The 13,024-nt window shown below is 40.0% G+C and overlaps 1 protein-coding gene across 4 annotated transcripts; it reads right to left on the bottom strand.

Moving 5' to 3' along the window:
* Window positions 1-3,029: 3,029 nt before the first annotated feature.
* cyb561a3a (cytochrome b561 family, member A3a) lies at window positions 3,030-11,820 on the bottom strand. 4 transcript variants are annotated; one of them, XM_080046508.1, is made up of 7 exons: window positions 11,684-11,820; window positions 10,872-11,037; window positions 9,839-10,043; window positions 5,279-5,487; window positions 4,031-4,185; window positions 3,389-3,545; window positions 3,030-3,286 (listed from the first exon to the last, which is right to left on the bottom strand). In XM_080046508.1, the coding sequence occupies exons 1-7, from the start codon at window positions 11,686-11,688 to the stop codon at window positions 3,260-3,262; spliced, it is 924 nt and encodes a 307-aa protein (XP_079902634.1). In that variant the 5' UTR covers window positions 11,689-11,820; the 3' UTR covers window positions 3,030-3,259. The 4 variants fall into 4 exon arrangements, with proteins under 4 accessions (XP_079902634.1, XP_079902635.1, XP_079902636.1 ...); XM_080046509.1 differs by having other exon boundaries at window positions 10,872-11,030; window positions 11,684-11,790; XM_080046510.1 differs by having other exon boundaries at window positions 10,872-11,074; window positions 11,684-11,788.
* Between the last annotated feature and the right edge of the window lie 1,204 nt (window positions 11,821-13,024).

The following is a 13,024-nucleotide window of genomic DNA, read 5'->3' as shown; positions in this document are numbered from 1 at the left end:
CCTGTCGCGTGTCGCGGCATGTCTGTGTGCTAAAAATGACGGCGACAAACTCAAATAATCATGCTTAGTGTAACATGTCAGCTAGCTCGCTAAATAGCCTAGCAAGAAATGCTGATTACCCTCGCAGGTGACCAGCGCACAAACTACTGTATGATAGTATAATGGTGGGTCAGCATAACAACATACCTCTCTTATTACCGGTACTCAGCTCCGCTAGTCTGCAGCCAGCTGCTTTCCTGCTCATTCACGAGGAATAATGTCCGACGAACTCGAGAATGAGCTTGAGCTGTGGACAGCTTTTTTTCCCTCCTCTGTTCGTGTGACAGGCCTCCAAATGAACCAATGAGGTGGCCGCCCCTAAACAAGCTCCTTTGATTGGTCAAGGGGGCCATGTGGTTCGCCCATAAATAGTATATATAGTCTGCGCCGCGAGTTCGCCATCTGCTGGTGGACCTGTCTAACTGCACCTAAATATACAGAATTCAAAATACAGACCTCATTTTACAGGTGTCATTTTGCAGATCTCTGCGGCACGAATTGGACAATATTCCGTGAGCGCACAGGAAGTGATCCACAAATGCGCAGAGCCAGTTTCACATGTAGAAATGGTTCTGTAAATGTGTAAATAAGAGTTGACATGTCTTTTTTTGTGGTGAAACTATTTGCATTAAAACATTTTTAAAAAATTATGCAAAATTAAAATACACATTTACAGCCTAAATTCTACATATTTGCAAATCACTTTTTCTTTGTGTGGATATAACTTTACAAAACACAATTACACACATACAAATTATTGCACTTCACATTTGTAAGGCTTGTTCTACAGATCTCGGTGGTAGAAGTTGGACAAAATTATGTACAAATGTAATGTGGCTCACAAACTCACAGGAGGCAATCCACAAATATGCAAACCCCTTTTCACAAACAGAAACAGATCCGTAAATGCGTAAATATGACTTTGTATTTTCAGAGTAAGTTCTACATATTTGCAAGTCAAAAATTACAGGTTTGTGGATAGTGAAATACGTGTGAATCATGATACACACTTGTCAATTGTCTTCTGTGCTTTTACAAAACTGTTTTGCTTTCACAGATATTAAAGTCCAATAAAATCTTCCATATTAACACAGGGCGGACTGCTATGTGAAGCGAGGATGGTGCCTTCGAGGACTGTTTGGAAAACAACTGTAAATCACTCAATGCGATTATTAAACAACCACAAAGAACAGAGTAGGCTTTTATGGAGAAAAAAAACAGTGGTGGAAGAAGTAGGCTATCCAGATTACTGTAGGAGAATGTTAATCGACACTTAATGTTGCAGTAGCCTACGATGTGCCCCTTTCAGTGCTATTGTATCTGATGATTCTGGATTCATATTAGCCTACTGCTGCATTATTGTGTATTTAGACTTTTTCTGCCTGTATCTTGTAAGTTTGAGATGCTTTCAACTATGTTTACATGTTTGGTAGAACGTATCTAAAGCAATGCTTCATATTGTACAAGGTGTGTGTGTGTGTGTGTGTGTTCTGGGAATACTCTGATTAAAGTTTAACTTCATAACAAATAATAATCAATTGCAATTACTTTTCATGATTTTCATTGTAACCCTCGTAACTTGGCTATACCTGTAGGCCTGTGTGCAGTATTCCCCACAGAAATGTATCACCCAGCCACAGCCTCCCTATCTAAGCAGCTCTGTAGAATCTTTCAGATCATTACGGTGTAGGTTCTGTCTGTGCAGCAGGCCAATGTTTCAAATTACACAATAAGCTTGAAGAAAAAAAAACGAATAAATATTGAAATGATTTGATCATTTTCATGCTCTAAAAAAAAAGTAAATCAATAACTGATGGTTGACTTTTCCTCTTTTTTTTCTTTAGAAATTAGAGGAACCAATGTCCATCAGGCATGTACTATAGTTCATAGATAGTTTTAATTTATTTATTAAGAACATGCATTCTCACTGTTAATTATTGTACATGCTGTGTGGATACATAAGTATAGTAACATTTAATACAAATGAAACAATGAATCACTTGGTATTGCCTACATAGTCTTTGTCTCAATTATGTCACATCTCTGCTGGTAACACCCACCACTGCTCTCACATTCCTACTCAACTATATCTACGAACATCCTGAAGACAACTTTGACCTGTGACCTGACACCCTTTGGTTGGAAAACGTGTACAAGATATTTGACTTATTAACAGTGATTATAATACCGCAGCATAAAGTATCTTTGTAATTGTTTTAACACTTGAACCAGACTGGACTCTGCTGCCACCTTGTGTGAAACATACCCTGCGTTCCAAATCACATACTCTTTCTTTTTACTACACTACATACTAAAGTGCAGAAAAGTATTAGGGCCACAAGAGAGACATAAAATCAGATAAGGAAGTTTTTTTTTTTCATCATGTTAGGTAAAGACGAATACTCCAAAATGCTATTGGAGTTAGTGGGGCATTTATATATTTTAAGCATACTACAATTGACGTGCATGTATTGAGACATCCTATTTTTCTGATATACTAAATAGAAGGGAAGTATGCGTATTGGAATACAGGGATAATGTCACAATGTGGCAAACCTTTTAGCACACTGCGGGTAACAATTTCTACACATCTTTAACACTGTTGTTTGAATTGTCTTTAAGTCATATCGCTGGTATCGAACGTTTGTGATGAGAGGAACGGGGGGGGGGGCAGGGGCTGTGGTTGGCTTTGCTGTGGACTGGTTTCTTCTTCTATAGACGTTTGTACAGTAGACGTATTAGGGCCACAGGAATGAGACAAAATTAGGAGGATTTACGTTTTTAAATTTGATTATGCACTTTGAGAGACAACATTCTATATCCAACCCTGTGGTGTACACACCTTCCCCTGCTGGCTGTCTCTGTTTCTGTGGCTCTATCAAACAAAGTCATGTTCAGTGATTTGTTATGAAGGTCAACTGTGAGCAGCAGCCCAAAAGGAATATATTTCTATTCAGTGGAAGAGAAGCACATGTCACAGCCTTGATATAAAACACATTGTATTTATTCTTTGGCAAAAAAAAAAAGCAATCTTAAATATAATAATTTCAAATAAATATGTACATCCACATCAAACATAGATAATTGTCACAGTGTCTAGACAGCTGGTTTACATTCAATATGGACCCTTCATTAGGGTTAAGGCCTGTTGTCATCTGTGGTGAATGAGCTGCCCTTTGCGTGGACGGGTTTAGAGCATTTTCTTTTATATTTCCTTCATTCATTCATTTTCTTCTTGGAGCAATGGCTGTGGAAGAGAGTAGATAAGGGTGATAATGATCTACTCGATTAAAACAAATCTCTGAACTCTCCTTTTATTGCACATCCAGTGCAATGCTACTATCCTCACCGTGTAAGCCAAGTCCTCAGGCCTGGAGTCTGGTCGCTGCCACTTACTGTTGGACAGAATCATAAGGACAACCAAGCCGAAGGCCACGATCAACACTCCTAAGGAATTTCCCAACCAAGCCTCCGGTGGAAGGTTGGCGTACGGCTGAGTTCCACTTCTGTGAAGACAAACACAGTCCATTTTATCATAGCTATCTATGTGGAATATGTTAAAAGTTAAACCAAAATCTGCTAAATGAATTTTTTGTATGGTTGTCAAACATTAATATGGGTCCCTGGTGTGTCTAAAAAACAACCCTCTCTTTTTCACCAACCCCCACCTTTCTGAAACCTGTGATCAGAAACCCCAGTCAGATTTCTCTGCCCTTATGACGTCATAAGGATTAGATTAGACCAGGGTTAGATTCAAACCGGCAGTTAGGTTCAGGGCCAAACAGAGCAGACTGGGCTTTTTTGGAAGGTGGGGGCTTAAAGAGACAGACTCTAAAACAGAGCGTTTCAGACTGAGGCTGAAACGAGGAGATTCATCAATGGCACTGTCTGAATTATAAAGTTTTTGGAAACTACACCATGAAAACAGTTTCTGGTAGGAACCCAAAATTAAAATGTTGAACCTGAAAATATATAAATATATAGCACTCACAGGACAAAGAAGAGTTTCTCGTTGATTCCGGAGATGCATGCGGCGATGCTGAGCCACAGTATGCTGCCTCCCATCCACACATGGACGGGCTTGAGGAGCTGACGGAGTGGAAGAGGGGAGCAGGGCAGGAGGAAGGCAGCCATACCCAACACCCACTGCATGGACACACATCCACAGGGACAGTCAACACAAAGGCAGGGGACCAAACCTCAACCATGTCTCACAATCACACAGTGCGTTTCCATGGGAAAGCTAGATAGGATTAAGCCATATACCATATTTTGCCACTCGAACGGACCGCGTCACTTGTCTGAGTATACATTGCCTTTGTCAGAGAATCGAATAAATGGCCGGAGCATGGCTGACTCTGCTAACGCTAGGTGGCGCTGTAGCCCTTTCGACAAGTAGTTATAGAGCCACGTCCGGTTGACCGCTACGTGACAGCAACAGCAACAAAGATGGCGTTTGACCTTTCCGGCAACAACACTACTATTTATTACGTTATTTATTACGTCGTCTCCTTCCACTTCTGGGTGAAATCCTCTGCTGGAATTCTCGAGCATGTGCAGAACGCAAACTTTAAAGGCCTAATTCCACCGGCTGCCTGTCCGGTCCTTCTCCGCATTTAGCACAGAACACATCGAGATAGACATGAACACAGACGCCGACAAAACAATAAAACCTCCGGTTAATTTTCAAAATAAGACACTCGGTGTTCACTGCAGGTGACATTCTCAAAACAGAGACACATACAAGCATGTCCACTGTTCTTTTACTCGTTCGGATGGGAACAATAACCTTCCGTGCGTTCGTTGTTGTGTAAATATCATATAGGAGAATCATATTATCAAGAGCGATCGCCCGTCACTTTTATTACCGTGGGAACTCCTCGGTCTCGCGACTCCAGCTGTTCAGCGGAGCTGGCCGTGCCTGCTTTGAAAACTGAGCTGGTGGGTGTTGACGGACGTGGGCGCACGGAGCAAAACCATTGGACAACGCATGCGCAGCCAGTGGAATTCCGGGGTAATATGTGATGCGATGGCTGAGTATACATACATGTTCTTATCCGACTTTTGCTTGTCCGTTAATGTGCCGATTTTTGTGCAAAGTAGATCGGATAAAAGGTGTTTACATGCATTTCACAAGTCTTGATGAAGTCTTATTCGTTTATTTCCCGATTATGATTCTTCATGTAAACGTGCTGACACAAACCTTATTGCACTTGAATATCACCATGCTGTGTGTTACCTGTGTGGCGAAAAGAGCTGTGGCTGCGATTCCAATCCAGCTGTGCAGGGAGTAAAGGTTGGGAATGCTTTTGGTGTTGTGGAAGTCAAAGACAGCACAAAGCCCCACTATAGACAGGACCAAGGCCAGGAGCATCACAGTGGCATGCAGCAGCTTCCAGGGCAGTTTATTCTGACCCCAGGTCAGCGGGACGCGGTACAACATAGCTCCTGCATGGGGGTGGGGGGGGGGGCAACAAGAAAAAACATGCTAAATGTGTCTAGAAATGACAGAATAATATGTTCATTTGTGTATTATGTTTACGTGTGGCTCTGGAGTAGCCTGGTCCTACAGGACCATCGTACTTCATTTCATTTGTACAGAAGGTCTGGAATCGCTCAATTGACAAACGTTAACTCACTTGAAGGCGGTTGTCTGTTGAAGTTTAAAACTATTGGATCTGCCCAGTGCCACTCTGGATCTGCCAACCAATCGCAGAACGTTTGTTCGTGATGTATGTCATGCGCTGGCTTCTGACTACAACTGAAACTGGCGCACGACCTTAACGTTATTGTTCTCAGCCACTCCCTCTGTTCGCTGATTGGTCATGCAAAAATGTATCCTGAGAAAGCCCGCGAATATACAGCAGACCCAGACTGACTACTGAAGGGAAATGAAAATTGAGCGGAAGTAGGTAGGTGGGCGGTGCCAGGCTAGCTCTGGAGGTCAATGAGACAGTATTTTTTTGGTATGGGGGCTGAAGACCACACAGACTGTAAACTAGGGCTGGCCCGAATGCCATTTTTCAGGCTTTGAATATTCGTTGGTTTTTCCGAGCGAATATTTGAATATTTGTTTCCAGAAAAACACACCATCAAAAACAACATAAAAAAAAAAAATAAAAAATAAAAAAAACGTTAATAATCCCTATATACTCCCTGGAACCGATTTTGACAGTATCTGCATATTTTGTTGAAGATTTACGCGCTCGGAGGTGAAGTAATGGATGCGCAATGCCTATGACACTTGTCAGTGATGTAATATCCTCCTAAATGAGCAATACTACTACTACTACAATATTACTAACTTTTATATCCAAATATAAAATTATTTGATGACACTATATTGCAGTACTAGCTTCTTGCAAAAAAAATGTTGAAAAAAAAATATATATAGGGGAGAACGGGGTAATCTGAGCCACTTTTTACATTTGCTCCCCTCTAAGCGAGCTAAAATTATTTATCACTCAAATTTACACATTTCCCATTGATTCAGGATGTTTCCTAGAAATGGGCATTAGCAGAATTTTTACAAGACAAAGGGCAGTGAAAATATGATTGTTTTAAAAAAAGTTGTGATGTGGCTCACTTTACCCCAGCTGTGGGGTAAACTGATCCACTTACTTTTTCCACTCTGAAACTACCATAACAACACATATTGTAACAGTAAGAATCCTGAAAGCTAGCCACACATTCCAGAACTAATGTCGGACTAGTAAAAGAATTATGGGGTTTGGTCAATTAAGCAAAGCAAATTTTCTAAACACTTGAAAGTAACTCTGAACAAAATACAAAATCAAATACAACATATTATAATTCAAAGGGTTTTAATAAGATTCAAATGAAAGATAGAACCAGTTAGATTAGAACACAGTCTGGGGGTCAGAACATAGGACCCTTAGAGCCAGCTAGTGTCTGGGGGTCAAAGCATAGGAAAATCAGAACCAGCGAGAACAGCCTGGGACTCAGAACACAGGAGAAGACCCAACTGGATTATAACATCAGCCTGTCATACTCTACAACTAGGCCTACTCTACATTCCAGCCCTGAAGGTTACAGGGAAAGATGAGAAGGTGCTCTTTACGTGTGGTTGCCCCAAGTCGTCTTCCTGGTGTATTTCCTTGGCATGATGGCTTTTCTACAATGTGTATGACATTAAAATAAAACATATGTCATGTAATATTACATTAAAATATGTTTAAGACTAAACTTAACTTGTGCCTTATGGTGGGGGAAAGTGAGACAGTGTCTCACTTTCCCCCACAGAATTTGGCTCACTTTCCCCCACCACCACAATTTGAGAAAAAACTACCTCTCTTAGCATTTCAGGCTAATCTTCAGTTATCAGCAGCACATGGTTTCATATGTTGGTAGTTCATCAACACGTATGATAGAAGTTTTTCTACGTGAATACATTTGCTTTAGCACAACAGTTGATTAAGTTGACAGCAAGGAAATTTACTTTTACATGCAAAATACCTATTTTGGTGAAAAAAACATGCTTACCACAGCACCATGAGGTCCTCTCTTTCAGGGCCAAGGGGAAATGAGAAGGGCTTGAAAACATATATCTCACATGACCACAAATGTTTTCCGTTGCCTAGATACAGGGGGTGGCTCACATTACCCGATGCCTCAGATTCCCCCGTTCTCCCCTATATATAAAAAAAAAAAAAAAAAAAAAAAAAAAACACGAAGCTCCGAATACTAATTTAAGCTCCGAATACAAATTTTCCGAACGAGTATTCGAATATTCGAATAATTCGGGCCAGCCCTACTGTAAACATGGAGTTAAAAATTACATGGACCAGGAGAAGTCTACTGGAAGATGCTACTGAGTTGCATCATGGGAAATGTAGGATATTGTGTTTTCCGAGCCTGATTTAGGGAGTAGATCACTTGAGTAACATTTTCAGAAATAATTTGAAAACATATCTAAAACTAGTTTTCATAATCATTTTTGGAATCAAATACAGTATACTTTTGTTTGCAATTTTTATTCTAGTATGCACTGTATGTTAACACACTCAGATCATTTATTGCTCTTAAGCTTTGATACACAATAACGGAGGTACTGAGGCTCACTGGCTGAATAAATAATCAGCTATCAAGTGTCACATTATCAATTAAACTAGGAATACAAGTGATGGAGTATCTCAGAGTCTTGGTCACATATCTATAAGTCTGTGACAAACTGATTTTGGATTTATTTGAATGTGGAAGTCTGTCCTTTAAGGCGAGACACGGCAGGCAAAAACATCGTTTTTCAAGCACTGGTCAATTTTGAGATTTGTGTCTATTTAGCTTCCATAACATGTCTTCTTTCATACTAGTATGGATAAAAGGTCCAAAATATACGTTTTAGGTGTTTATTTTACTAAACTTTGACTGCTTGCGTCTGTATTTTGCTCCTAAATTTGTCAAAAGTGAGCATTCTAACGTAACATACAGCACCGCGACCGCTGTATGAATCATAATAACCATGGTACTGTTGGAAAGCTCTGAATCTCAAGTGCAACGTTATCGGATCCAAATATGGTCATTTCCTTTGTATCAGTAACCAATCGTGAAAGTGTGAGGAGGGATTCAATGCTAGGAACGCGACCTCATTGGCTAATGCACATTTCTGACGATGTGATTCGCTAAAAGGCATCACGTGATGCTAGCCGCGGGTAGCTTGAAAATCACAAAATAAAATGGGGAAAAACGTCGAAAATATGCCAAACCAACACAAAAAAAATACTTAATCAATTGGCTACGGACATTACATGATCGCCATTTGAAGGGGAGAAGTGTTAAAGACATGTAAATCACGCCGATCACGTCGGAGAGACACAGACTGTCAGAGGATCAGAGGGGACAAGGTGGGGAGAGAGAGCGTCTGTGCCGACTCCGGAGCAGGTTGACAGACAGTGGCTAATAATGAATTAATCACGTTTAAATTAGCATGTGGATGTAAATGTTACTATGCTATGGTTTATATATGTTAAGCAGTGGTAGGCCTATATGGCATTGAGGGGTGTAGGGCCTAATTCAATAAATTACTCTAGCTATAATCAGTGATTATCAGCAGAATTCACGTTTTTATCTTTAACGGCCGTTTTCTCAAAATGAGCTTTTTCCAATACTCTGAGAAAGATATCTCAACTTCTAGACCACTGACATCAACCAAACTTTCTATGATCATTCATAGCACTATTTTAAAGGTTTTTACACAAGGATTTGTTAATATATTGTTAATTGTCTGATTTATGATACATTTTCCTCCTAAAAACATGCCTAAAATGCATTTCTAAGACATGTACATAGTATTTTTTGATTTATTAAATGAAAAAAGGCTGTATCCAAAATCTGTTGTGTAAAAACTTTAGAAACTAATATGTGGTTAAAATAAAATAGAAATTTTAACTCTGGCTTTATCCAACATCTCGATTTTTTTCTCGAAAAATTACCCAAATGTACGCATAATTGGTTAAGTATTGCCATATTTGCATATTTAATAAAATATTAAAGAAAAACATGTAAAACAAAAAATTATTGTGTTAGTGTCAGTAATCAACTGGCAAAGTTTCATGATGATATCTATAAGTTTAAAAAAAATCCCTATTCACCTGGGGTGTCTCGCCTTAAGTTTAAATAGATACAAAATGTCTAGTTATGAGAGGAAAAAAAAGTTAAAAAAAAAAGGTGTGATTTCCTTAATATAGCCCCACTTCACTTTGACAAGCAAAGAACAGAAGTGAGAAAGAGAAGTGAAACTCTTTGTATGATCCACATTTTAAACAAACACTCACTCACTCACCGTTGCCATACAGAACGACCAGGCCTGTGACCATCAGGACAGGGTGCCAGTTGAACTGCAGACCCGAGCCGTCCCAGGCAAAACCTCCGCGCCACCGGCTGTTCCACAGACACACGCACACCACACAGGCCAGGCCCAGACACAGGCTCAGCAGGTAGCACAGGTAGAAGCTCACAATGGACCTCATCCTGGAGACACCTGGAGGCTAAAACATAACATAGATGGAGCTCAGTTAAAAAGGAATACTTCACCCATTGCGGAACCGGCGTTATATCATTATAAAATTGCTATTATAATATAATGAATGAGTCCCCCCCCCCCCCACCTCAGTCTTTCATCAGTTTTCCCTTGGCCCTGCTGTCCTGTTAATCCTAACCCCTACATTTTTACTAGTGTGATGTCACACTGGTTAGACAGTGAGACCATAACATACTCGTTCTCCTTTTTCTCAGGCTAGGATGAACCGATGTAAAACAATGTTTGCACATTTATACTACATAGGATCAATACACCTTCATATTCCCACCGGTGAAGTAGGTCTTTAAGTACTGCTTTGGTCATTTGCATGTCAGAGGACATATAAATGCTAACTTTTTTTTTCTTAAAAAATAATAATAATCTGGGTTGGATACAGTAGCAATTGTTTCAACGTGCTCCGCAACCATTACAATTCAGCACAGATTCAACCATCTTTAACGGCCATTACCTCAACATTAGTTTGTTTTAATATGCTGAACCACAAATAACAACTTGAAAAGCCTACATCATCAAATTAACATTTTACATAATCATTCTTAGCAGCACTATTATACGATTTATTCATACATTTTCCTGTTAAAAAATGCTAAACATTTATTTTTAGAACTGTAGGCCTACACCCTATTCTTAACTGGACCGATTAGACGTATTTTTCGCCTTACCTTATCCGCAGCAGCTGTGACAATGACAGAGCTCCCTCTGTAATACTCAACTATCACTCCAAGAGCTATTGCTCTTTACCTCATGACTGGTCAATATTTGACAGAATACTCACAGTAGTGTGCTCTGCTGCTCTCACTTCGCGTTTCTGTCGCCCAGCTGAAGACTCACTTCCACATTCAGGTGTATTGATGATGATGGGGCCGAGGGGGAAGCCGTCAGAGGCGGAGGAGGAACGGCTGGAGGACGAGCTAGGGCCGACTGCCAGCTGCATCTGCTGCCTACACACAGGATGGAGAGAAGGGGGCGGGACACACACTATCAACATGGAGAGATTAGATAAGAGGAGTCCAGAAACAGACACATTCAGAAACACACAAGGAGGAGCAAGCAACATAAGATTCATTTCAAAATCCAAAGTTGACAAGAATCTTAAAAAAGTGTGACTCTTTCTCAGTCGTAAAAGGGCAGCAGCGGGTAAACTATTATAGTCTCGTGACCATCTTTGGTTGCGTTCCATTGTGTCACTCAGTAGCCTACATCTGCTCTTCGACCTTCGTTTACCTACGGAGCCCGGGAGGTGACACGGTCCTAACTTTATGACATGTTTTACAACTGTCGCGCGCGTTCTACTAAAGGGCTATATCAACCTCACGCGCGATTAAAACAATTAAAAATAGTTAGGTTACGTCCATGAGATCCGTGTTCGAAGGGCCTACTCCTATTTAAGATTTACAACTTCTTGTCGGTTTCTGCCTAAATACAAAACATAGCCTAATGAACACACTCTTTATGTTGCGGCACACGACCGCCCTCTTCTCCCCAAAAAGGGCAGCGTTCAGTGTGTGTTTTCCAAGTTACGCCTTTTAAGCGTCCTCCTTAACTGCACAAGAAGTCCGGATAAGGATAGCTTGTCGTGTAGCCTACCTCATTCACAAACGCCCCACATCTCCACAGACCACTGATGGCAACTCAAGAGTTGGAAAACAATAGCTGTGTTTAGGTTTACAGGTAGCACCAAATACCGAACTCTCATTTCCTTATTGACACGCGCAAGGCCTGATGGGAAATGTTGTTTTAAGTAGACCTACGTTATTATTTCTGTGTGCGTTGGCCTAATAACGGTATAGGCTACTTAACCTGGTTTCCACATTGATTGACTACTAATTATTGCACACAACACTGACGCTTTATTTTATGCCGCATTGGGTTAGTGTGGCCCTGTCTGAGTGTACATTGGCCACAGTAGGCTACATAAAACAAGTTTTAAAGATGCCAGCGGTAGAAAGTTATAGCCTTATATTCTGCAATTGATAAATGTAACATGTTTAACTTTAGCATAGGCTATTTATTTAATTACTTAAGCAAATAATTGGACTTTTAAGTTAAAAAAAAAACGTTTGCCATGCAGTCTTTTATGTCTCTGTTGTTTTTTTATTGTATTGCATTGTACTGTAACAGTGTTGCTTCTTTTTTTTATGACCAAATCACCTCAAGATGCTAGTTTACTGCTGCTTGCATGCTTTTTAGGAGACCATTGGAATGCATGGAGCAGGCACAGCAGAGCAATAAGATACTGACTAATACAGCCTCCAGGTGGAGCTGAAACACTATAGATCCCTACAGATCAGCCATCATGCAACAGTAGTCCTATCTCTTCTACCTTTTACTGGATACAGTCAATTGTAATCACAGCCCACCGCCACACAGCCTGTGAGCAAAATACTTTTTCATCACTGTTAGGAATTCATATGTTCCTGTTCCTTGTTTGTTGGCAGAGCAGTTTATAGCCCTGTTGTTGAATTATTTCATTATGGCCCCCTGTTTTATTGTTTGTTTGAATATTGCATGTGTGGGCTTTCATTCTATTTCCTTTTCCCCTGCTGAGTGCTATTGCTTCAAGTGCTGCAACAACCTCATTTCTCTTAGCCGATCAATACACTTTAATCTTTTTTCAGACTGTTTCAGAGCTGAAGCTAGGAATTTTTGATTAATTAATGAATGAATGAACTGATAAGATAGTGTAAAATAGGCCTACACATTGTGGAAAAAAAACTATTCAGGTGCCCTCAAAATGATGTAGAAATGCTGAAGTTTCACATTTCGGTTTATATTACGCTTTCGTAGTGCATATAGTGTCACAAAACAAAACTGCAGTTAACACAATTACCAAGAATGCTTTGTTTGTTGTTCTATTTGCTGTGTTTTTAACTTTCTTTTCTGGGATATTATGTCTGTTTTTATGTATATGTTTTTCTTTTATATTTT

This window comes from Ammodytes marinus (genome assembly GCF_949987685.1).
Source record: "Ammodytes marinus genome assembly, chromosome: 2".
Classification (NCBI taxonomy): domain Eukaryota; kingdom Metazoa; phylum Chordata; class Actinopteri; order Uranoscopiformes; family Ammodytidae; genus Ammodytes; species Ammodytes marinus.
The sequence above is the reverse complement of the archived record's forward strand: the minus strand, read 5'-3'. Positions and strand labels throughout refer to the sequence as shown.

What these genes read in the sequence shown, in the direction of transcription:
- cyb561a3a (XM_080046508.1), bottom strand. An exon ending in GAGCAGCAGAGCACACTACT is followed by an intron (nt 10,044 to 10,871) that starts GTGAGTATTCTG and finishes GTTATGTTTTAG; the next exon opens with CCTCCAGGTGTCTCCAGGAT. An exon ending in CTGAGGACTTGGCTTACACG is followed by an intron (nt 3,287 to 3,388) that starts GTGAGGATAGTA and finishes TCTCTTCCACAG; the next exon opens with CCATTGCTCCAAGAAGAAAA.